Below are 27,020 nucleotides of genomic sequence, written 5' to 3' on the forward strand. Positions count from 1 at the left end.
CAAACACCAAATATGTCAAACAATACAATACATACAATACAAAGACCAGCAGACTCACAGTGGAACACACAGGGCTTAAATACAACAGGGATAACGAGGACTCACAAGACACAGGTGGTAAACACAGGTGGTTACTATCAGGGGCGGAGTCTGAAAATAAGGGGGCAGGACCGGGAGGTATCAGATCACAAGCAGCATGGATGACTGGGAGGCGCCAATCATGACATAATATTATCATTATATATTGTAATAAATGGCTGAATATGCAATTAAATCTACATCTCATAACATGTATTGTGCATAATGTAGGAAGGTATTACATATTACATAAGGCTTATTACATTATCACAATCTGTAAGATTAATATAATAATGTCAGCACATTTGTAATAACACACTAAATCATCTCTTGTAAAAATCCAGGCCTAGATTCACAAAAGTGTATCAACAAATAAAATGTTCTCAAATGTGTTTTTTTTCTTAACTTCATGCTTAAGAAAACAGTTAAGCTAAACTATTATTCTTTAAAAAAAACTTAATAGTTTTCTTCATTTATTTCTTAAGTTTTCTCTTAAGAGCAACTACAAGTGCAAGTGGCATTCTTGAAAAAATATGTTAATTCTTTTCTTAACCCGACCGCTCACAATTATTTCAGACTTGAGCTGCAGTATAGGTTTCTGTTTTCAAGTCTGGACTCAAGATGTTTTTAACCCTCCTATCGTCCTTGGGGTCAATTTGACCCCATTAAATGTTTATCATTCCAAAAGTAGTAGTTGACTTTTTTTCTTTTGCTTCATATTTCATGACTTTTCCTAATTTGATGGGGACAACTGATAAAGCATAAAATTGTCATGATGATATTTTTTCAATGTGCTGAACACATATTGTATTATTATTGCATGCATTGGTCGTCCTCAGGGGTCAATTTGACCCCAAGCTGTTTTAGCTGTTAAAACTTGTCTGTCAGTGTGTGTCACCTCACATGACCACACCTGCAGGTGCAGCTGATACATTTGAGTCGATATATTTTATACATATATACATATATATATATATATATATATATATATGCAAGGAGCATGCACATACACTCTGCACATCCTGTGTACAGTAGTGCAAACTAACAGCTTTACTGTGGGCATAAAGAACCGTTTCATGTTTTGACTACTATCATGTTCACACTGTTTCGCAAAAGGGTGGATTTTCTTGTTGTTTTCATGTTGTTTGTCTCTAAAGACTAAAAGTTTACTGTGGGCATAAAAAACTATTCCATGTTTTCACTAGTATCTGACATGTTCTCATTATCCATTTTCTGTCTCACAAATCCCCCCCCCCCCCCCCCAAAAAAAAAAAAAACATTAAAAAAAAAAAAACTCTAGAACTCTGCCACTGTCTGTCCCAAGCCCGGGTAACAAAGGAGGAGGGGTGAGCGAGATCTTAAAGTAACTAGCCACAAATACATTACAAAAGATAGTAAATAAAAAAATGTAAATAAAAAAATAAGTAAATAAATATGTTTATGAGAGGAAAGGGGGAGTCACCAACATTAATCAACATGGTCATTCTGTGAGAGTCATGAATGTGCTCTCAACCTGAAAGTTTTTCTAATGGTGGCACTCAGTAAAGGTCCTATCCATCATCACCAAAACAAGACTTGTGGTCATTAATGTTGAGAAGTAAATTTGAGAAGATTTGTATGAAAAATTCAAGATAAATGAATTCTAATTTAAAGGTTTGGCCTGATGGTGGTGCTAGAGGACAGGTCAACTCACTGATTTTCAAGGGGTTATTTATGTATTCAACAAATAAACAAAGCGCCTGTCCCACAAACGTGGTCAACAATATTCTGTAAATCATTTTCTGGAGGTAAATATTTGTTATTATATTTGAGGACAATAGGAGGGTTAAGTGCTTGACTTGTACTTGGTTTTATTGGTACTTAGACTTGTTTCGGTCTCAGCCAGTGCTCTTTCCACATTTATTTGCTGGTCTCCGCCCAGTCCAACTACTGCTTAGAACATAGTTTAGTTCTTTTAACTGCATGCTGAATCATGCTAATAAAGCATCTTGGGGATTAAACTGGGCCAGAGTGAACCAGAGCAGAGCTTTAGCAGCTTTAGTTCATCTCAAAGGCGAACAGAGCTGAGCTTCAGGGCTGTAATCTGATGTAAATAAACTATTTTGTATAAAATCTTTGTGAAATCCATTGAATTTAAAAATGAATGCTTTTTTGTTATAGCTCTTTGAGTGGAAAAAAGGCTTTATCAGAATGTACTTATTACTGCCTGTTACTGAATAATATTTTCATCATGTGAATACAGGGTTCACCTGAAACTGTAAATGTAAAAAAAATATTGATTTCCATAGACCAAAAAAGTTTCAAAATTTCAACCAGGTAGAGCAACAGCATCTGCATGTTCCAACCAATGACTGTGTATATATGTAATATATGTGTCATGCTCAAGGACTGTGATCCATACAAGACTGTATAATAGAAGAAAAATACAATGATAAATCAGTAAATTAACAGATCATTAATGGCTCAAACATGTATTTATGTCTTTTTTTTCTTTATATAAGTGAACACAGCTGTTTAATAGCAGTGCAATAAGCAACACTTAGTACACAGTTAATGAGTAATCGAGCTATAAACTAATAGCTAACTAAACTTTTAATTAACAAATTAATTATACAATGAATCTTTAATCCCTGGCTCTTGTAAAATGTAAAGTGTTAGTAGTAAATTCTTAGACTTAATTAGGGTTTGTATTATATATATATATATATGTGTATGTACAACCTGTACTAACATAAAATAAAGCATGAGATAAGTGAAAGTTCATGAAAGTTTTTTTTTGTAAAATTAGTCATAATATAGCAGTTTTTAATAAAGACTTTCACTTTCTTTGAGTCTTTAATGCAGCTGTAGCTCAAAGATGCTTAAAACTGACTTTTGTAGCCTTTTAAACATGCATGTAAAGTATTTTTACTGTACACTGCAGTTTTTATGTGAACTGTATGAAACCCTTCAACATAAAGCCTAACTGTGAGCATTATTAAAGGAACCTTTTAACCACTTAGCTTTTGAAAAAAACTAATGCTAGGATTTTGATTTTATAAAAAGTATTGAGGACACAATTCAAACAGCAGTTTTCATGGTAGCAGCTTTCAATGTATGAACAAGTTTCTCTTCATTGCTCTGAGATAGAAAAGGTCAAACTTTAGCAATATTTTTCAAATGATAAGCTACTTTAGCAACTGTATTTACATGCAGAATAAAACAAAGTTCAGAGACTAAGATTACACCTAGGTTTTGTACTTCAAGGTTGGTGCACAAAGTGAAAGCATTTAATTTCTCATGATGCATCTTTCTTTGAGTTTTTGTACCAAGTGTTGACTGTTGACTGTTTATAAAAGTTAAGCATTATTATCAGTGTATATTATATGTCGTTCATGTTTAGACATGTATGATAGTGTTAGTCAACTTTATTGTCAGTAATTCTCCATCTGGCAACCATTATTTCATGGTTTCTCTACTAGCCCTGCTTTCAGGATCAAGCCACCTGCACCTCATTCCTTTTCTAATCAGTCTCACCTTAAATACTACCCAAACTCAGCCAGTTGGTACAAAGTATTGTCAGCCCTTTTGAGTCTGTCTACTGAGCATTTGTATTGTTTGACCCTTTGTGTTCAGAACATCTGCCTGGCTTTTTTGGAATCTGTCTTTGGTCTTCTGTCCTTTTGGCATCGCCACCTGAGTCTTTGGACTGATTTACTTTTATGATGTTTTTGCTCTGCCTCATTTATTATGAGTGTTGGATTGCTCTGTTTTTCCGAAACCTGCAAATGGATCCAAGAAAAATTCAAAAGAAAAATATGACTATGCTACTTATTGAAACTGTTTAAATAATTTAAGAACATTCTGACAATAGTCTGATCATAAGATTGTTAGTCTATGTGTGAAATACACCACATAATGTTAATAAAGACAGGTTAGGTGGGTAAAAGGGCAATCCATATATATTTTCAAACTATAGTGATAAATTTAATGTTCACAATTCTGCCATAATGTCATCATTTTATACTAAGTTGATGTCTAAAGGTGTTTTTGTTTACCCTGTGGTATTTCAGAAAGCCAATCAAATAATGAAAGCCAAATACTTTTGATATTAATCTTCTACTGTTAAAAGTTCCATTTCATGTTTTTCAAAGACTTATTATTTAAATAGTGTAAAGTAGTTAAAACTAGCTTTTAATTCACATGGCAACCAATTCAGGCAAAATCATGGAAAGCAGCTAGGAAAGGATTTCACCCAGCTATGTTTTTAGATGTTGAAAGATGCACATTGTCATATCAAGTGTTTAGTTTTTGGACAGCACTAGCGCACACTCCAATAAAAGTGTGCTTGACATGCAGTGCTGACTGTCAGTCTGTGCAGCACTGTGATGCAATATTCTCATACACTGCACCTTAAATGAGCATCAAGTATGTATAATAGGGATAAGTACCTTTACAGCATATGTGGCCAAAATATATCATTCAGCATTAATGGTGCCTTAACAGATGTGCACATCACCCATGTCATGTGCACTAAGGCACCTATATACCATCGTGAATGCTGGGTTTTGAACTGTGCACTGATAACAAGCTGAGTAGTCTTTAGCCCAGAGGACACAGTGTCTGATTTCCAAAAGGAAATTCAAATATTGATTCGTCAGACCAAAGGACACTTTTCCACTACCCCTCAGTCTATTTTAAAAGACCTCAGGCCTAGAGAAGGTGGCCGCATTCCTGCATCCTGTTTATATATGGTTTCTTCATTGCATTTTAGTGTTTTAATTTGCATTTGTGGATGCAGTGAACTGTTTTCACAGACCTAGAATTCCAGAAGTGTTCCTGAGCCCATGCAGTGATTTCCACTGCAGAAAACTACAGGCCCAAAGGTTATGGCCAGCAAATACTGGGTTTTGGCCTTGTCCCTTGCATACAGAAATTTCTCCAGATTCTCTAAATCTTTTAATGTTATTATGTACCATAGATGATGAAAGCAATGTTCTTTGCTAGTTTATGTTGAGAAAAGTTATTCTTGAACTGTTGCAATTTGATTACGCAATCTTTCACAGAGCAGTGAGCCCGTCTCGTCGGTCCCGCAGGAAGGTGAAAGACCATCCTGTCTTCAAATTGGTCGATGAGAGCTCCGGTAAGTGCCTAGGGTCTGCCCGAGGGAGGAGCAACCTGCAGCGCAAGACGTGGTCATAAAAAAAGAATATGCAGTTAACCCTTTATATGGTACTCGGCTCATTCTCAAGCACGAAGGCCAGTGTGTGTTCAGCCTCACTCACAAGATAACACCTCACAACTTATACAGGTGTGGGTATTCCCAAGCTGCCCCCTGAGGTAACACTATTTCATAATCAATTTACATACTAATATCCCATGACTTTTGGCATGTCAGTGTAATGTGAAATGTCCCAGTCTAAAGAAGAAACTTCCTGATTCAGTATTGTTCACAACAGCCGCGATAAGAATGAGACGTCTGATTGATCCAACATGAAATCATTGCAAATATTAGGCCTGAGACATTGTTTTATGGTAGTTCTAAGATAAGGTTCTGACCTAAAATGTATTTACAACACATTTGTGATGGACAGGTATATGCAGATAAAACAGATACATGCAGGCTGTTGTACACACCTAAAAATAAAGTTGGCAGGAAACGTTCTTGCATGATGTAAAAGTAGAACCACTTTCAGTGGCTTGGCCTTTTGAAAACCATTTCTATAAATAAGATATTAGTAACCACACTCTTTTACTACAAATCCACGCTGTTGTAACACGTGCAGAATGTGGCACTTCTGGTATGTATCTTGGTATAGAAAGGCAACAGTAGCTCAAATAACCAACCAAAATCTCTGAGGAATGTTTCTAACATCTTGATGAAAATATGCCACGAAGAATTAAGGCAGTTCTGAAGGCAAAAGGGGGTCCAACCTTTTACTTCCAAGGTACCTAATAAAGTGGCAGGTGAGTGTATATTACAGTATCACGTGATATTTAAGTTTGCACTAATAAATGACCCTATTATTCCTGATTACTGATACTCTATGCTAACATGGCTAACATCGCAACATGCCTTGTCAGGAACTCCAGGTTTACACTTTGTGTAAACAAAAAGGCTTTAAGTTGAAACATTTTATCCTACATATGTTTTTCCAGCTGCCCTGCACTGGACAATTTTTTCCCTTGTGCAGCACGCCCTGTGCACTGAAACACGCACAAAGCGTATCTAGACAGAAAAATGAGGGCCTGGTGATGATGATCCATGAATCTCATGTAGCCCTATGAGAAAATACTACCCTTTAATAATAAATAGTTGATGTAATAAATACTTTACATAAATAGAGTTCATGATTTGAATAAATAAGGTTTAGTTTAAAAGGTTAAAAACATTTAGACCTTTGATAATGAGAGTTCATTACATTGAGTGTGTGGTGACGTCATGTTAAACGAGTAATGTAATGCAATATGCATACAGGGTTTGAAATGTATATTTTTGTTTGCTTCTTTATTATTTTCTGAAGGATGTAAATGTCAGAAAGATGTTTCTATTAATGTGAAGGAAGTTTCTAAAGATGGGTAGTCTTTCGTTATGTCTTCATTTCTGTAACCAATCAGAAGCTGGCGAGTCGAGAGGTCGCCGGGAGTGTTGTGGTTATTTGAGGAAGAAGGAGAAACGGAGATACTGAGGTGTGCGTGTGAAGGCGTGACCCGTGACGATAAGTGAAAATGGAAATATGTAACCCATGTATTTCTGACCAGTAAACATAGCAGTAACCTTAGTGAACGGCGAGTGAACTTATAACGTTGCTACAATGACTTTGGGACTGTTTATGAATACCTACTGCTACTCGTGGTAAACGCTCGGACAGTCAGCCTTTTTTCGTTCCTGTAAGTTTTCCACGTGAGTTAGCTATGTCGTGTGCTTGGGACAACGGACATTGTTCGCCAGTCAGGGGAGCAGGCTGTGTCGTGTAAGGAGCGCAAGGACATTGTCTAAACTACGGGAGAAGTTTACACCGCTGGAAGCAGCGTCTGCAGCTCGTGGACGCTGTGCTTGCAGGAGCCAGGAACCTTTTCTCCTTCATACGTCGTCACGTCTCATTCGATGCCTGCTCGGATTATTGCTACGCACTCAAGCATCTCTACTGCTTCAACAGCGCTGACATTGGGGTATTTCATTATAGTTTGCCGGCTTAGTTTAGCTTTAGCTTATAAGTTTCCTTTTCTGGGTCATTATCATTATAAAGTGCCTTTGAGACATTGTAATTTCGATAAGAAAAAGGTAAGATTTCCCCTTTCACTTTATAATCATGTTATTAAGCTGCCCCTTGGGTGTTAAAAATACATATTGGTCAAGCTTAAACACTTTTTATGAATTAAATACAGAATGTCAAAATATAGGCATATTGCAAAATATGTCCACCCTGTCAGGGACAAATGTAAGCTTCAGCTATATGTTTTCTATTAAATAATTATAATAAAACATACCTTTTCAGAAAGGTCTTTTGTCCCCTTCTAGTTAATACATTTCAGATAATGGGAAAAGTCTTTGGGAAATACTAAAATTAGAATAAAATTACAGCTCATCTACAGCGATGGCCATAGGTCTTCGTTGTTTTTAAAATAAAATGACAAAAACAAATGTAACTAGCAAAACTTTTTATTGGTTTTGTTTGGTCATCATTTGGACATCAGGAAATCATACACAGGGTTACTTTATATTCAATACATATTTAGTTTTTTTCATTAAACTTAAATTTGACAGGGTGGACATCGGCACGATAGGGTGGAAAATTACATGACAGGGTGGACAAATGCAATTCATTAAGTACAGAAAAACATTAAAAAGGATGACTTAGGTACAAACTGTACTCAATTAATTCATACACCAACATCAGAACACATATGCTTCTCAACAGAACATCAAAACAGAACATCAAAAAACATCTAGCGTAGGCCTACTCAACAGAACATTAGGACACGTATCTAGGTCTACTGTAATTGGTCCTCCATGTACTTCCAAACAGATGGCTCAACTGAGAAAGCACGCCTGTTAACAAGTTGTGGTTCCGGCATGAGGCACAGAATCTGCCAATCCCCATACCAGTTGATGTCATCACGAGGACTTGGCCAACAGAATTTGTTGATTCCTTTGTTGTGCGTGCATTTAACTTTCACGCTGTGCTCCTCTACATCGAGAATGATACCAGGGTATCCATCATTGTCGTAGTTGACTACACACCATTCACCAATGTGCTTCTCTTCGATGACTTCTGGCCTCCAACTTTTAATTGGTTCCTTCACATGTACTTTTGACTGATCAGATGCTAGCAGGGACACTTTTTGAAGGTTGAAACATGAACAATCCAGGGTGCCTTCCTCCCATTTACAGAGACATGAAATGTCTCTGTACATCATTTCGCCAGGTTTCATGCTGATGGCTTGGTGGATTCTTGTAGTGCCTTTTACAGCAGTCACAGCAGGTACCTACAGATGACAGAGGAAAGATAACTGATCAGGAGGTGTGTGTGTGTGTGTGTGTGTATGTGTGTGTGTTTTCATTCATTCATTCATTCATTCATTCATTCATTAGGCCTACCTCGGGCTTTGCCTCAATGTCTGACTCTGGAATGAAGTGCAGGTCAATTGAACAGTTTTCTTGACCTTTTAGTTTCTCATACAATGTCTGTGCATTCGGAATGTCTTCTCCATGGGCGACAATTTTGTCGGCTGTTCTCTTGAGGGCCCCCCCTACCCCATCTGGAGCCCCCTTCCCATGGCTGGCTTCAAAAAAGTGCCAGGAAATTTGCTTGAATCCATACTTGAAGGGTTCGGTAGAGAGGTGGAAAAAATTCCCCTTTTGACGGTACTGTGTCGCTGGAGCATCACTAAAAAAATGGAGTGTGCAGACATCAGGATGTTGCTCTCTCACTTGGTTCAGAATGGGGTCGAGGTGGGCCTAGATGGCCACTGGGTCATGTCTCCTGGAGGGTGAGATTGTACAAAAGCTCTGTGGTGCTTGATCACCTGCAACATATAACACTCCAGTGTGCAGACTGGCCTGTTGGTGTGAGCCCCCAAAATGCACAGACTGTATTTCCTTGTGGTATTTGCAGGAGTAGTTTTCACTGAAGTCAATATGTATGAGACACTCAGTGCTCCTGAGGTTGTTTCTAATCTTACGGTAAACGTCATACTGCCATTTGATGTTAAAAATATGGCGCCTGAAATGGAAAAGGCTGTTGTGGAACTGTGTGCTTAGTTCATCCTCTGACATTTCCAACACCTTCTTGACTGTAATTGTGGAGCTTTTGTCATCTCTCTCTATTTTCTCAGTTGTCCATTGGCAAAAAGTGACACCATCTTGTCCAGGATGTCGCAGCATTGGCTGACATGTATAAAGGCATTCCCTGCACTCCCCATACGCACAGGCCTTCGCTTTGGAATCACACATGGTTTCCTGAGCCAGTTGTTCAATATCTCGGTGATGCAGCAACCCGCAGCTCTGTAAAGCATCCGTCATGAATAGCAAGTTCTCATGTTTCTTGCATAAACATGAATCCCGGTCAGAGGGGGTAGGGCTTACCACCCAAAATGGTTTGCAGCGGCAAAATGTGGTGTAAGACACATTTCCAAGGTTCTCAGACAAAAATTTCTGGTACAATTTTTTTCTTGTGTCAGTTAACAACCTCTTCTGCATCTTCTTCTTGCGCAGTGTAATGGTTTGCTTGCGACCGGTTGTCATTCGGCTGACGTCATCTCGCAGGAAAAAAGATGTAATGTTGTTTCTTAACTGCATTTGATGGACACTTCTTCTTCTACCGTTGTAGGTGAGATTGTCAGATTGTCTTCTTCGAGTACCCAAAAGCTGACCTGGCATAGCTTTGGAGCTTGTACTTTTTCACTATGTTTCCAGTGACAACTTTAGCGATCAGCTGCTTTTCCTTATTTGCTTTTGATTTTTTGTATTTGGATCGGATATTTTCCACTAAAGCAGCATGAAAAAGTAGAGCCTTTTTGACAGGAGACCTCACCTTCTGACGGCCCAACAAAGCTTTTACAGCTGTACGTGGTGACGTAGTGGAAGCTCCTTCTTTCTTAGCCCTCTGATATCTCTTTTTGTATTTCTGTGCTTTTGCTCTCTCCTTTGCCAGGATTGCCTCCAATTCAGCGATCTTAATTTCCAGTTTCTTCTTTGCACTCCTTCGCATACTTTCCCCTCTGCGTCTTTGTCTGGAAAACAAAAAGATAATTATAATGATTTTCTTTAAACATATAAATTTTTTATATCATGACTTTACCTTTCTGTACATACCTTTCTCCCTCCTCTATTCTCACTTTCATTCCCTGTTCTCATTTCATTACCTTTCAGTTTTTTTTGGGAGGGGGGGTGATTTAAAGTGCTATAGTGGTTAAATCTCTGCACCTGTTCCCTTCTGTACTCTCCCCTCCCACCTTCCTCTCATTATATTTGAGATGTAATGAAAAATCCTTAATCTCTTACTAACTTAACAACTTCTAACCTGGAGGGCCCTGGCTCGGGCTGAGTTTCAGGAGTGCTGGGTGGTGTCTCTGACAAAAGCAAAACTATGGCCCTGGACTTTGCTCTGGCTGCTTTTTTTGCCTCTCTCCACTTCTTTCTTTTTGCCCTCTTCTCTCGCTCACTCAGCTCATCAATCCCCTTTTTCTTTCTAGTGTCTCTGTCCTTCTTCCACCTGGCCCTCTCTTTTTCAAGATACTGTCTTCTTCTGTCAGGGTCAGCATCACGGCGCTCCCAGTAGCGTTTTGCTATTTCAGCTCCTCTTTGACTCATAACTAAAACAGATGCAGGACACCCTTAAACCAGCAGTCTGACTTCAATTGTTATTGTTAACAAGAGGTGTGTATAATGTTATTTTATTACGTTATTATTGTCAAAAAACTATCCACCTGTCCCCCCTGTCATGCATCATGTCCACCCTATCAGGGAAGTATTAATGACAGGGTGGACAACGATAGGGTGGACATTTTCAGCTAAAATTAGCAATTGCATATGGGGGGCCCCTCAGCTAGCAGAGTTAGCAGTAGTGAAGTTGACCTCAAAATAAATATGACAATATTTAAAAATTTTGAAAAATAATATTTTTTAATATTTCCCCATGATAGGGTGGACATGTTAAGTTCGACACCATGCAACAAGAAAGACAATATGAAGAAAATTGTGAAATTAAGGTGTAAATACTTACTGATAAGGGGTCATATGTGTCAGCCATCACTGAAGATCATCAAAGTGGTGGTCGTGATGTCACAGATGACATCAGCTACCGCATTAAAGGGCCAGTTACAACATAATGACAGGGTGGACACTGATTTGAGGGACATGTATTAAATACTTAATATTTATATTAAATACCTGTTGGAAACTACTAGAATTATCCATTTATGAAAGTTCTTGTCAATAATAATAAGACCACAAAAAATAATTTTAATTTTGTTTAATTTAATGACTTATTATACTCATAGTTGCTCCCACTTTTGTGAGAGGGACATGGCAAAATCGCCTACACACACTTAAAGAAAATAGTACAAATTAATAAAAAATAACTCCAAGATGGTAAATATAGTATAGATATATGTGTTAATGATTATACATTTGTAATAAAAACTCAAAACATCATTATTTTACATTAAATTGAAAATAAATGTGTGATTCTGACTGGGACCTTGAAAGGCACTTTATAATGATGACAGCTGACCTATATTCTATTTTACAAGAGTGTATTACTGTGAAGAGAATATTTGAATGTAATATTTCCTGATTAGGGTGAATCTTTGTTATATTAGGTTTAAAGGGAACAAGGTGGACATATCTAAGGATTTAAAGCTATACCGGAGGGGTATAGGATATTTATTTGATAACGAGAAGAGTCTGAACACTAATTTACAATTCATTTAAGTTTGTGTGTAGGTTTATGTGTGAATTTAAAGTAAACTAACATTTTATTTTGAACAGCTTGATTTATTTATTATTACCAAGGTATAGCCTAATTTAATAACTGATTGTTATAGAGGACCTAGGGTAGCTACACCCATGTGTAATTCCCTGAAAGGAGCAACGGGGCGCTACACTCAGATTGTACAGATTATTCTATAGAGTCAATCAGTTCAGGTTGTTCAATATAAAAACGTTTTAAGTTCAGTGTCCCCCACGTTCATTCACCTTCCCTGCTCTATACTACACAAAACACAGTACAGACACAAAACATGCAGTACAGAGGGCATTTCACAATGAACTATTCTGCATGTCCATTTCCACCATGTTTTAAGTAAATCTGTCATAAAACGGTCTCAGCCATCGGGCAGCGTATTTGTAACCATTTCATTTAATAACTTTATGTGTGGCGGATTTCAGAGGCGTTAAATGGCACTTTCCGTGAAAACGTTTCATTTTAGGACTCATAAAATTCTTTACTCCTTTACTGTTCCCTTTGCCGGTTTTTGAGAAAGTATTAATCAAAGTAAGTGAAATATATATGAAGTAAAAAATGTCATGCTCCCACCTCAGATCAGAGACTATATGAGCTGTTATTTCTGAAATGTGCAGCATTTTTTGTGACTCTGTTACCAGTTTTTAGGAAGACGTGTAAATGGCATTTAAAAGCCTGTGTCAACTGCATTCACTTTGTCCTAGCAAGAAATACATGAATTTATGAGATGCTTTAAAAACCTTTCAAATGAATAATAATAATAATCATCATCCAAAATTTTCTTGTGTTTCCTATATTTCTTGTATCTGTTTCTTTAAAAAGTTTTTTTTCTTTCTAAACAAACAATAGTGCACTTTTTTCTTGCATTAGTTATTTTAACTAGACCAAATGGACACATCTAGTAACATGACATACTAAAATGAGTGAATAACAGCATTTGAGAAACAGGGTTGAACACCAATCTCACATTCACCCATTAAGCTGATATTAATGCATTAAGAAAATATATAGTATGTAACAGTGAGAAATATTTTAATTAAAATGTTTTCATTCAAATCTTTGTTTCAAGCAGTTTTCATTTCATTTTGATTTAAAATAACTGAAGGTTATAAAGAGGTAACAGGGTTTAAAGCAACAGGGCTGCACATTTGTCACGATTGGCTCCTCCCACTCCATATGCGTTTGTTTTGGTTTAGCACCCTCATTTGATGACTCCGCCCCCGATTGTCTACACCTGTTTCTACCTGTCCCTTGTTTTCCCTGTGTATTTAAGCCTTGTGTTTGCCCCTTGTCTTGGCTGGTCTTTGTTTGCTTTTTTTGTTATCTGCTGTGTTGCATGGTCTGTTTGTTCTGCTAGATTCTGGTTTGTCTCATGTCTGCCCCCCCCCCATCTATCCGTGTTGGCTCATTGACCCTGGACTGTCTCAACCCTGATTTTGGATTTGCCCTTAATAAAGGGCATAAGAAGCAGGATGTTCCATTTTTCATGAGGGTGAGCAGGTTCGTTAACAGGGTTTAGGTTGTGTAGACAATGTGGGACACAAATTAAAAAGTTGAATTAATTAAATTAATAGGGAGAAATAATTATTTTAATACTAAATTGCATGAAAAAGAACCAAAATAGCATTACAAAGTTACTGGAAGATTTTAATGACTATATTTCGTAGAGAAGACTTAGGATCTCCTAATAAAGAGAGCATTGCTCATATCTATTACTTAATATCTAATAATAATGACTTACTATCTCATAATAATATTTTCTCAGAATTCTAAGGTAGTAAGTCATTATTATAATTCACAATGATGTGAAACTAAGTCATAATCTTAGTCTCTTAAAGGGGAATTCCACCGATTTTTAAAAATATCTGCATAATTAGGTGGTTGAGATGTAAACACACTCATTCAGAGTGGTTTGATGTGAAACGCTTTGTTTGTAGAGACACTTAAAGACACTTTACAGTGGTGATTATGGGAACCAGGGGTAATCAATTATACAGATATAGCCGTTTATTTACTGGTCAAAATCCACCAGTGAACCTACACGTTTTCTGAATTTTATATGTAATATTGATGATATTAACATTGTGGGCAGGCAAAAAATAAGATCTTAAGTCTTAAAATGAAGTCTTTTAAGTACTTGGGAACAACTTTGCCTTAGAACGTCCTTCATCAAATCAAATTAAATTTATTTGTATAGTGCTTTTTACAACTGATGTCACAAAGCAGCTTCACAGAATTCCAGTAAAGACAAAGTTTTGACATGAATGTAAAAACCCCCAGGTGAGCAAGCCAGAGGTGACATGTGTCAATTCACCATGAATGGATTAAAATAAATTGATTAAAATTTGCTTTAGGCCAAAACTTCACCACCAAACCACTGTAGATCAGCGTCTCACATATCGGACTGTGTGTTCGTAACCATTTCATGTGATAACGTTTTGTAAGGAAGCTTTTAGAGGCATTAAACTCACATGTCTGGTTCCTATCACCACCATTCTGAACAGTTCTGACTCAGTAAGTGTCTCTGGAATGAAGCATTTCCCATCAAACTACTCTGAATGGCTTTGTTTCCATCTTAACCATTAAACTATATAGAAGACTTAACCCCAGATTTTTATTTTCCTTTTATCCTTTAAGTCATAATTTTGAGATGCTACATCATAATTATAAGAAAGTAAGTCATCATTATGATATAGTCATTACCATGAAATTCTAAGTCATAATTATGAGACACAAAGTCATTATCTATGAGACAGAATTCATAATTATGGGATAGAAAGTCATAATTATGAGATACTGAGTCAATACCTCACCAGTCTTGACAAGGTCTTAGCTGAGGAATTAACTCGAAATCCAAAATTTTGGGAAAAAATCTTTAGCAAAACCAAGACCTTTTCATGAAATGGTCTCAGGTTATTATCAGGGGGTTTATAATTATGAGATTGTGGTGTGTGATAAACCGATAGGGCACTACAGCTCTAGTTTCCATGGGCACCACAGGGTCCTGAACATAATAATGTGCTTTTCTTCTCATAAAAGCTTCATAAAATTACGCTTTTGTAAAATTATCTGCTTTTTGTAATCAACACAGCATATTAAGCAGGGAATTGCTTTATTTACCTGTTGCAGTGGTACACATATACAATATCCTGCTGATCAGTTTGAAGATTTCAATTCATTTTATGTATTCAGTGGATTTGCATTACTTTTTTTTGACATAGGAACAAAAGAGCAGTCAAATAGAGATGTCACTGTTCCCTGGAGAGAGAGAAATAAACCACTACACACACCACAAATTACCATTTAATGAGCACTTATATGTATAAGGAACATGTTCACTGCTGTCTTTTTAATCACCCTTCATAAAGGGTCTACAAAGGAGAATTTTGTTCCCAAAATGTATTTATTGAGCTTTGAATACAAAAACCAATGACAAGAATATAACAATGCATATAACAATGCACAGTGTCTGGAACGAAACCAACTAAATGATGAAAGCAGAAACTTAATGATTAAAAGTAAAAATAAACAACAATAAAGTCGGTCTGTTTTCTCACCAGCCTGCTTTATCCTCCTGCCAGCTTGTGAGTTATTTCAATAGTGCTACATTTTCACGAGGTTTCGTTCTGTGTCGTGGTCATGTGAACATGAAAACGCCACTTTGAAACTCTTTGTTAATGTTGTCTGTGTACCTTATTGAAGCCTGGACATCAGCAGTTGAGTACAAATGACCGGATGCCTCTTTGTGTTATGATAAAATGGATTAAACTGATGATGTTTTTTCATATTCACTGTTACACCAGTTGCAGGCTATCAAAGACTTTTTTAAGATGACAATAAATGCAAATAAAACCTATACTTGTACTGCTAAATACATCTGGCAGACTAAAAATCTATAATGCTCTTTCCCTTTTAGACTCTTTTTAACTGGCTTATTGAGTGCAGTCCACTATCCTGTGCCTTGTTTGATAAGAGGCCACTGCTTTGAGTGACTCTGATTAGAGCCGCACCCATATAATTGCTACCGCCAAGCACTTATTTGCGCTGATCTCTACATTTTAAACAGATTACATTAAAGACAGAGACACAAATTTTAAGGTTGCAATATTTAGTTTTTATTGTAGTCTTTATTTTCTGTTAGAAAATGTCAAATAATGGATATTAACAAAAAAAAAAAAAACAAACGAAAAGGTCAAGCAGAAGAAACTTGCCAAAAAATAAGTATACGTATATTTAAAATGTTTATATAAAATCAGAAACGTCATACATCTGTCAGCTGATTTACTTATGAAAACCCAGGATACAGAAAAATGCCACATTGTCTTATTTGCTGATCAGACTTTAAGATTTCATGCAGTATATTTATAGAAAGGTAGCAGAAAACAACATATTAATGCTTAAGAAACAAGAAAACCAGTATGTCATGATTTGGTAGACAACTGCAGTATTTTGAAGTCTAAAATACATTCCATGTTCTCATCATTTCTACTCATCTATGAACACAAATCACCTTCTCTCCCCAAGAACTAAACTCCGCACCATGGGGGACCGGGCCTTCTGTTCTGCTGCTCCTCGCTTATAGAATGCTCTCCCTGACCATCTGAGCACCACAGTCGAGTGAGAGTTTTAAAGAAGGACTTAAAACCTTTCTCTTCAGCAGAACCTATAATTCATGATCTTCCTATGGAGTGTAAAGATGTTTTTTATAGTAGTTCTTTGATTTCATAGAAATGCTTCTACTGTATAGCACTTTGAGATTTGCTTAAAATGTAAAGTGTGTTACAAATAAAACGAATTATTATTAATATTATTATTATTATTATTATTATTATTATCATAATATTACTGTATGGAATCAAGTCAGTAAAACCCTTTCAGTAAGATTTAATGTAAAAAGAAAACAATCATAATCAAGATCATAATCATAATTTACTGAATCATAAGTTTAAAATGTGATCCTCAGAATGTTTTATTTTTCCCGCTAATGTTGCCTTTGGCTGTCAAGATGGCCTCAGGTTTTCAAAACTCATAAGTTGCTTTGATGAAATTCTGTATTTTAAGGCATGTATTTCTTTCCCTTCAACCTGGGAATGATCTGCATATCTCTCACATCATTGTGCTGTAGCAGCCAGCAGAGGTATCTTTCTGTGCCCATACCCCATCCACTTGTAGACAGAGGTATGATTTGCCTCATGTTCATGTACCATTCGTATGTTTCTTCTGGTACAGCATGGTGTCTTAAGGCCTCTTGTACCATCTCAGGGGTAGAGTGTCTTTCCCCAAGCCCCAATGTCTCCCCCAACCCCAAGAGCAGATCAGCTGCCTTTGCTTTCTTTCTGTCAGAGCCTTCAACATAAGCTTGGTAGAAGGGCACACCAAGGTGATCCATTTCAGTCAACCAAACAGCGCCACCATATTTTTCAATCAGAACTCTTTCTCCTTTGCGGGTTAGCTTTCTCCCAAACTGTGGCTGCCCTTCTTGTACCCATTCAAAACAGTCAGCAGAGGGCAACACTGTAATGGCCTGGTCCAGAGTCACTCTCGGAAGTGGTTCCTCCAGCTGCTTTAGCATGGCTTGTACATGGGACAGTGTTCCTGCGGAACTCTCAATGATCTTGGAGTGGTTTCTTAACATTGCCTGAGTCATGTGAGCCACAAAACCTTCTGCTATTTTGATAGCCTCATCCATGTCACCAAGTAGCTCACACTCTATATGGTAGAACTGATTCAGATGGGTGGCATCAGGATCCTCTCCTCTGAAACTGGGAGACAAATAATATGTCCCTGGAAGTCCTTCCTGGAAACGCAAGACATATTCCAGCGCAAATTGCATGGAGTCAGCTAAATACACATCTTGCCCTAGTATATTGACAAACACAGGCTCTGAGTCTGACCCCAGGCCCATTGGTGATGAAATTGTATCAGTTGTGATGGGTGTAAGAGCATATGCATACTTGCATTTGTTACTAAAGTACTCAACTGTGCTGTGGAACAGGGTATTTTGGATCTGAAAAAGATTGCGGTACCACTGGCTCTTGATGGCTAATGTGGAGTGGCTTTGGGGTTGTTCCCATGTGCGAGACGGTGTGGTCTTTGTCATCTTGGTGTGAATGTCTTTCAGAGCCTCTGCAGATGCTGGACGACCATCTGCTGAAGTTAGATATCCAGGGTAGATTGGACAGAACTCGAGGGGCACTGCAGGCAGCATATCTCCAGGCTTTGTGACAAGTGGAATCAGCTTGGCATGGGCATAGTCAATTTCAAACCCCTCAAACATTAGAGCCACTCCTCGAGCACCCATCCCTTCTTGTACAAGTTGAGCCACCTTCTGTGCTGCCAAGACCAATGCTGTGTAGTCACTCCTGTCTAGACGGAAGATGTCACTTGTTAGTGGTCTTCTTGGCACCAAAACTGTAATGCCAGGTGTGTTAGGGAAGGGGGTCAAAAAGGCTACATGGTCATTGTCTTCCCACACACGCCACTGTTGCTCCTCTCCTCTTACAATGCGTGAAAAAAGGTCATCATTTGATGAATCTCCATAGAAATCATAGCAGGATGGAATATTGGGTGTTGGGAGGCAAGCCCTTATCTTTGACTGGACCTGGTCGAGGGATGCATCCTCACAGCGTGGGCCACTCTTGGAACTGCAGTAACCAGGATCATGTATGTAGAATTCCTTATCCTCAGCAAGATGAGGTTTCCAGTTGGGTTCTACTCCATGCATAGGCAAGATTTTAATATGAGCAGGTTTGCCTGCTGTGGGCATGGACACGAGGGCACAGCGGTGCACACCAAGTTTCTCAGAAAGCAAATTAGCAACTGTTTGTGCCCCAAGTAACATTGCCATATAATCAGGCATCGGTAACTGAAAGATGCTATTTGGTCCATTTAAAGTCTTTCGAGTGAGAATTGTGGTTCCTGGAGTCCAGGGTTCAGGATGCAAGTGCGCTATTAATTCATCGGTTTCCCAGATCACATTTGCAAAGCTCATAACAGGTCTATAGACTTCAGCTCGAGCAACCCCATCAACCATGGAAGCAACAAACATCACTCCAGCATTAGTTTCGACTGCAGTTTCACCTTTATGGTCAACTGCAATGATTCCAGCACATTTTGCCCCTAAATCCTCATAAATCACTTCTCGACAGGCCTGTGCTAGAGTGTAGCCTTTGAGATTGTATAGACTAGCCACTTTATGAGCAACTGTTTCACGTAAGAATGCATCGCCATCTCCCGAGCATGTCACAGCAAGCTTTTTGTCAGCATATATTCCAGCTCCAACAATTGCTGTGTCACCAACTCTTCCTTTCCACTTGCCTACTAACCCCCCAGTTGATGTGGCTGCTGCTAGTTTGCCACAGCAATCCAGAGCAACTGCACCAACAGTTTGAGGATGGTTAGTTTCATAGCCGCTTAGTTTCACAGCGAGCTCCTTGTATCTGACATCAGTGTGAAAGTACTCTGGTGTCATTGGTTTTTCTCTTTCCTGGAGAGTCTCTAGAAACTCCTCAGCTCCATCTCCTGTCAGTAATGAGTGTACACTTTTTTCCATCACATGGCGGGCTGCTTTGACTGGGTTTTTCACACAACGCACGCAAGCTACTGATCCAGAATTCTTTTCATGTCCATCAACAATTGTGGCCTCCATCTCATGTTCACCACTTCGGTTGTATACAGATCCCTTTCCTGCATTGAATAAGAAACAGTCTTCTAAGGCAGACACACTTCTCTGTACAGCATCCAGACTGCTGCCTCCATGGCTGAGCACTTGTGCTCCCAGAGTTAGTGCTGTTTCAAGGGCAAATTCAATGACCTCAGCCACCTTGTGGCTCAGCATCATTTCCTCCCCAGCTCCACCATGAATGACTAAGGTGAAAGATGACTTTTCTGCAGGTGCAGAATCCAAGCATCCTTTTTGCTTGACTTTCATTCCTTCTTTTGGATCTACAACGTTGGTGTCCACTGTAGTGCTATTGATTGATCGTTCCTCTTTTTGCAAGAGGCACTCAATGGCTCCCATCTGCCCTGCAATTGCATACCTTACTGCTAGAACCATCACCAGCTTAAGGTTTAGTTCAAAACACTTTGCAAGTTTTCCTAAGATGCTGGCAAAGGTACCTTTTCCGTTCAGCACTAGACGGACCTTGTCCTTCTTTCCCAGGTAGGTGACAGCTAGCTGATTAGTAGCATACACATTGCCCACAGCACACTCTGTACCTTCCATTAGATCTGAGCCAGTGAGGTTGATGGATGGGCATCCAAAAAGATCCAGATATTTCTTGAGTGGGTTGTCTTCAGACATACTCCTGCGTAAGACACCTAAATGAGGCCCTACACCATGACCACTTTTTGTCGTTTTGATAAGATTTTTGTGCTCCAGGAATGCCAGGTGGAAGTGGTGGAAGAGCTCCTTGGTGTATCGGGGAACATTGTCTGGCCCAAGGCAGGATTCCAAGGCTGTTATGAGTTTACGAGACTGCATTGTGATCGAATAAGTTGGATCACAGCGCCCATGTTTGTAGTGTCGCATATGAGTGGGAGTCACCATGATGTGACTGGCAGCTGTTTCTCCAAGGATTTGCTTAAGAGAGAGCTGTAGAGTGAAATTGATCCATGCATCATATAAACCCCTGTGACCCCTTAGGGTGGTGAAAACGTCTGGAAAAGATGAAACCTCAAACGTGATGACATGGTTACTCACTTGTAGATGGCTATTAAGAGGTTGACTTGGCATGTTTATACCTCCTAGCGGAAATTTTAGAGCTTTTGGATGTGAGGACGCTACATCTGACCTTTTTATCAGTGTCTGAGTTTTCACATGCTCTATGTTTTGGGACTCTGAAAGTTGCCACATTCTTTCAACTACAAGGCCAGCCACCATGCCATCCAGGGCACTGTGTTCAAACACCATGCCAGCGATGCTGTCTTTGAACACCACCATGTTTACCACCTGTGGAGTAAAAAAATTATAAAAATTGTAGTAATAGTTTAGTATCTGTGTGTCAATGAATTTAAACAATTCAAAGGCTCTGGACATGAGATTGTGCTATAGTACTGGATAGATATTTCAGAATTTTATGTGCAAAATCGGCAAATGTGCTTCAGTGTACATGTAAGAACAAACTTGTACATGTAAGAACAAACTGTAGAGATTTAATTAATTAACAAATTAAGAACACATCCTTTCTGAAATAAATGTATTTATTTCCTTGTACACTAATCCCATTTTATAGCTAATTACCAATATTTATTATTTTTCACACATACCTTGTCATAGTACCTCAGGCACTGTCCGTCAGCCCCTCCCAAATGGACAGCATTAAGAATATCAGCCAGATTGGTTGGTGCAGGGCAGTCTTCCAGTGAAAGAGCCAGAATGGCACTCTCTATCACTTCAAGCGATTCTGCTGCCTCACCGCCACCCTTCAGTATCTCCTTTCTGATGGCATGCCAAGTTCGGCGATGGAGAACAGATAATCCGCAGACCGTGGATGGATCCTGCGTAGCTTGTGCAGCTGGTAGGCTCATCACATGAGCTAGCTGGGTGTAGATATCAAGAAGGGGCAAGGCGGTGACTGCACCCTCTGCATCCGGATTCCTTAAGATTTGAATGGGAAATATACCTCCTTTGCAGGTGACAATGGCATGGAGGCTTTCTGGATACACCTGAAAAAACAAAAAAAAAACAGACAAGCTAGAGGAAATGACCAAACCCATGCTAACAGGCTAACTTAAATTACCATTAGAGAAAGCCACAGAGCAGCTCTCTGTAAGATATCATGCTATTTTATGTCTAATAAATTTGCTTATTAGCCATCTTAGCATTTTTGGAATTGCTTTTGCGGAGTCGGATGAATACAGTTGTATGCAAATGTTTGAACACTCCTTGTCAAATTTCATATAAAATAAACTAAGGCATCTTCTACACTGAACAAATTGAAATGTGCCATTTTCATATGGAATTTAAATTTTCTTTGCTAAGTGTAACATAAAGTAAAAAACAATATTAAATAACATTTAAACAAGCCAATTAAATTTTTTTCCAGTCTGTTTTCAGACTGGAATTCAGCAAACAATCAGTAATTCGGTATTACAATGTGCTGATGTGTGCTCTCTGTGGAGAACATGTTAACTAATTTTTACTTAGAAAATCCACAGAAAATTATTTGGCTTGGGGCTCCCAACCTTTTGCACATGGCTGTACTTAAAGGGGAATTACAGTCACTGGGTTGTTCAGAGTGGACTGGTGTGAAATGCAGCCGTCTAAAGAAACTGACCAAGTCAGAATTGTTCACAGTGTTGGTGAAAGGAACCAGACATCTAAAAAGTTTAAAACCTCTTGATTCCTAAAATGATTAGGAATATGCAGCCCAATCTCTGAAATATGATTATTTTGAGATAAGGGTCTGGTCTGAAACTATATCCATGTAGTTGTGTAAAATAGCAGGGCATTCAAAGGCAAATTAGACCTAGATTTATCACTATTTTATTATTATCAGCATTACATACACTCAGAAGACCTGTCTATGCTACTTAACGTTTTAAATGGTAAATAAAATGCCTACATTTTTGTTGTTGTTGATCTGAATTTACATTTTGAAGACTGAATTATGCAGGAATTTTGAAAAGACAGTGGAATTCCTCTTTACGATACATATTTATACACTGTGGGTGTATTAATGTGAAGTCACTGACGTACTTTTAATTGATCCTGGTTCTCTCCTGGTAGGCGACTGGAAGCAAAGACCTCCGACTGTTGAGTGCGCTCTGTTGGTACATCACCCTCAATAAGCCAAGGCTCAGTGTACAGCTTGGCTGCAGCCCATAACAGAGTTGAAGCCCTCTCTAGCTGTGCACTCTCTCCCTTGGCCTTGGATGGAGGCAAGACAGAGGGGACGGCTGTAGAGGTGGGCAGAGGGTCACAGCAGGAGAGGAGTTGCTTTTTGAACTGCTCGGTCACCCAGTTCTCATTGCCACTGGCGCTGGCTTGCAGCTTCTTCTGGGCCTCCTGAAGTGCCTCTCTCTGCTGGGAGAGGGCATTTTTATACTGGACGTACTCCTCAGGGCTCAGAATGAGCTGAAGCACACGGCCGGCTTCTTTTATGGTGGTGTCCAACTCTGGAATGGGGTAATCAAGTAATTGTGCCATCCTGAAGAGAAGAGAAGAATTTGATTAATTGCCCCGACATGAGGTTTTCTGTGGAAGCTCATTATCACCAGGCACATAGAAAGACACAGTAATTTCACTAACTTCATTTTTCTTTGTTAAAATTAGTATTGTCATGTTAAATGTGAAGCTTGATTGCATTTTACATTCTGTTGTTTTTCTTTCCCTGATGGTGATTTGTGTTCAGGTTTAACAGTTCAGGCTATCACTACAAATGCTTAAAGAATGGTAAATATGCATTTAGCTATCAGAGTCAGAAATGAGTGATTCTAGTCTTATTTATGCTATTTATTTGTCACTGTACAAAACAGTCCATTAAATATAACAAAGTTGTCTTAACTGATGGTAATACATAACACAAAGAAGAATACAGATTCAAGATGATCTATCTCATTCAAGAATAAGCAGAACTTGTTAGTTACTTGTAGTTATTTAAACTTGAACCTGTTTAATAACTTATTTTTTTAGGCTATACATTTGCATGATTTTTAAAGTCAATGTAAGAGTCATAAAAAGAGTTTTTTCAAATTTCTGACCTATGTTGGACTAATGACTTGTTATGTCCAACTAATTAGTAAATTAGTATTTTAAAGTTATTGAAAGTACTTTTTTCCTCAAAAATTTTATTTACTGTCGATATGTGACCTAATTACTTATTTTCTTAAAATTTTGACTTGCCATGCTAAAATAATGATTTAGCATATTGATTATGTCAATATTTTGAGAGAATAAGTCATCAATATATCATATATCAAGCTACTTAGACAAGATTTTGAGAACATAAGTCATTACTTTGAGATAATTAGTCAATATTTTGAAAAAATAATTATTTCAAGATATAAAGTTACAATTTTAAGAGAATAAGTAATTACTTCTAGATATAAAGTCACAATTTTGAGAGAATAATTCTTAAGTTCAAGATATTAAATCAATATTTTAAGAAAATAAGTCATTATTTTGAGACACTAAGTCAAACTTTGACACACTGCTGCCAGGAACAAAGAAGCCCTGGTGGTAATGGGCCTCAAAATCAGAAATACAAAGAACATTCAATAAGAGGCAATACATACATGTTTCTGACATCCATTAAGTCCTCATCCTTTCTATACATATATGTATTTGTCAAAATGTAATACAGTTAAAAGGTCATGTGCTACAACCCCAATTCCAATGAATTGGGATCTTGTGTAAAACAAAAATAAAAAGAAGTTGGGACAGGGGCACATTTACCACTGTGTTACATCGCCTTTCCTTTTAATAACACTCAGTAAGTGTTTGGGAACTGAGGACACTAATTGTTGAAGCTTTGTACGTGGAATTCTTTCACATTCTTGCTTGATGTACAACTTCAGTTGCTCTACAGTCCGGGGTCTCCGTTGTTGTATTTTGCGCTTCATAATGCTCCACACATTTTCAATGGGAGACGGGTCTGGACTGCAGGCAGAGAGCCAGTCTAGTGCCCACGCTCTTTTACTATGAAGCCACGCTGTTGTAACACGTGCAGAATGTTGCTTGGCATTGTCTTGCTGAAATAAGCAGGGACGTCCCTGAAAAAGACGTTACTTGGATGGCAGCATATGTTGCTCCAAAACATGTATGCAGCTTTCAGCATTAATGGTGCCTTCACAGATGTGCAAGTTACCCATGCCATAGGCACTAACACACCCCCATACCATCAGAGATGCTGGCTTTTGAACTCTGCACTGATAACAATCCGGACAGTCCTTTTCCTCTTTGGCCCGGAGGACACGACGTCCATGATTTCCAAAAACAATTTGAAATGTGGACTCGTCAGACCACAGGACACTTTTCCACTTTGCGTCAGTCCATCTCAGATGAGCTTGGGCCCAGAGAAGCCGGCGGTGTTTCTGGGTGTTGTTGATATATGGCTTTCACTTTGCATGGCAGAGTTTTAACTTGCACTTGTAGATGGAATGACGAACAACCAAACAGTTGTTTTTTTGAGCATTCCTCAACTTTCACATTCTTTTGTTGCCCCTGTCCCAACTTCTTCGGAACATGTTGCAGGCATCAAATTCAAAATGAGTGAATATTTGCAAAAAACAATAAAGTTTATCCATTTGAACATTAAATATCTTGTCTTTGTAGTGTATTCAATTGATTATAGGTTGAAAAGGATTTGCAAATCATCATATTCTGTTTTTATTTATGTTTTACACAACGTCCCAACTTCATTGGAATTGGGGTTGTACAACTGACAGCAGCAGTAAGCGTCTTTGTTCTGTAGGTTCATCAAGGTTGAACATACTGTATAATGGAGGAAAATGTGACTGAATTATGAAGAATGTGTAAATTATTAGAGGTGTCTTTTCAGAGCACACATGACCTGCTGCGTCTTCATTGGGCTGTAATTCAGTCAGTTCATTACTGTCTCCAAAGCAGTTACTTTTTTTTCCAAACAAAAGGAGCGTTTTGGGAAAGGAATGCACCCTGAATTTTGCAAAGTGGGATAGAACACCTCTGTGGTCACTACCTATAAAGACAGTCCACAGCTGTTCTCCTCACATGATTAAGAAATGGCTCCAAATTTTACTAACTTTTTTTAAACCATTTCGGTCTAATGAATGTAACATGGTGTTTGTATTGCCAGCTGTCATGGGAACAGGTCTCATGTAGCCTGACCCAAGTAGTATAATGTGAGTTTGTCTGATTGACCATAATTAGCCCTCTCCATGATACTTATGGTGATACCATAAAGGACAACTTACATCCATCCATCCATCCATTTTCTTAGCCGCTTCTCCGTCAGGGCCGTGGGGGGACAACTTACAATTTTAATGATATAAAAAATGCCATGCAATATAATAAATTATGTCTTAATATATATAATTTTAAACCATTTCACTTCACTAAACTTCAGTTTAAAGAGACCAAAAGAAGTACACACATATATACACATATATATGCACATACAGGAGACATGTTTGTTTAGACATAGTCTATATATAGTTGATAATTTGCTGGTACTGTTGTAGCTCCCTTGGGAGATTGGAAAAAGTACAACAATATGTTAACAATTTGGTAAATATGGATTTAAATCATATTGCCTGACCTCCTTTGCAGTTCAGCAACATACATTCAGTACTGTGCAATAAATTTATGTGCACCTAATCACATTGTTTTAAGCCATTCTTTGAAATAAGTGTAAGAGAGGATGAAGAGAAAAGGCTTAAAGAAAAAGGTATATTTTGCTGTTTTGTGTTCTTATTGTTATACCATTTGTTTTAGCTGGTTGGACAAGAAGAAGTTGTCGATCTAGGGTCAGTCTAATGAAGCAGGGTCAAATTAGATAGGGCTGTTTGAAGTTTCATCTTCACAAAATCCAACAAACATCAATAGGTAAAACTGGGTGGTCGACCTTACATACTCTAACCAGCACATTATGAATATGGGTATGAATATGAGGAATAGTTCCAAAGAAATAGAGAAAAATAAATCATACTCTTTATATTTTATATTTTAAATGTATAAAATATGGACTACTGAACTCATTTCAGACTGAAAACATTATTATATTCTCATTATAACCTCATATTAGTTGCTGCTGCGTTAGCATTTACCTACATGTTAAAGATGAGTAAGTGACAGTGTATTAGTGTAACATAATTACACTAATAAATATAACTAGATGAGACACTGCACAAGCCTTCTGAACTGTAAACTATTGTACATCCCCTCTATGTTTCCAAATGGGTTTTAGGTTTTACCCTGTGAGCTTAGTACACAGAACTAGTGATGTAGCATTTCTCTGTTAATTTAGCTAACCTTACTAGACAACCTTACTAACCTTACTTGTCCAGGGGATG

General features: G+C 38.1%; 3 protein-coding genes across 3 annotated transcripts; all 3 read right to left on the reverse strand.

Annotated features, from left to right (window-relative positions):
• Window positions 1–8,052: 8,052 nt before the first annotated feature.
• Window positions 8,053–10,404, reverse strand: LOC119263192. Its single transcript, XM_037537569.1, has 4 exons — window positions 10,376–10,404; window positions 10,095–10,293; window positions 8,660–9,019; window positions 8,053–8,547 (listed from the first exon to the last, which is right to left on the reverse strand). The coding sequence occupies exons 1-4, from the start codon at window positions 10,402–10,404 to the stop codon at window positions 8,053–8,055; spliced, it is 1,083 nt and encodes a 360-aa protein (XP_037393466.1).
• Window positions 10,405–17,014: 6,610 nt separating this feature from the next.
• On the reverse strand, window positions 17,015–18,538 carry LOC108433465 (asparagine--tRNA ligase-like). The gene has a single exon (XM_017708060.2). The coding sequence runs from the start codon at window positions 18,325–18,327 to the stop codon at window positions 17,083–17,085; it is 1,245 nt and encodes a 414-aa protein (XP_017563549.2). The 5' UTR covers window positions 18,328–18,538; the 3' UTR covers window positions 17,015–17,082.
• LOC119263211 lies at window positions 18,477–22,153 on the reverse strand. Its single transcript, XM_037537675.1, has 5 exons — window positions 22,121–22,153; window positions 21,294–21,692; window positions 20,893–20,976; window positions 18,628–20,502; window positions 18,477–18,521 (listed from the first exon to the last, which is right to left on the reverse strand). The coding sequence occupies exons 1-5, from the start codon at window positions 22,151–22,153 to the stop codon at window positions 18,477–18,479; spliced, it is 2,436 nt and encodes an 811-aa protein (XP_037393572.1).
• Window positions 22,154–27,020: the final 4,867 nt, after the last annotated feature.

Source organism: Pygocentrus nattereri, chromosome 1 (assembly GCF_015220715.1).
Source record: "Pygocentrus nattereri isolate fPygNat1 chromosome 1, fPygNat1.pri, whole genome shotgun sequence".
NCBI lineage: Eukaryota > Metazoa > Chordata > Actinopteri > Characiformes > Serrasalmidae > Pygocentrus > Pygocentrus nattereri.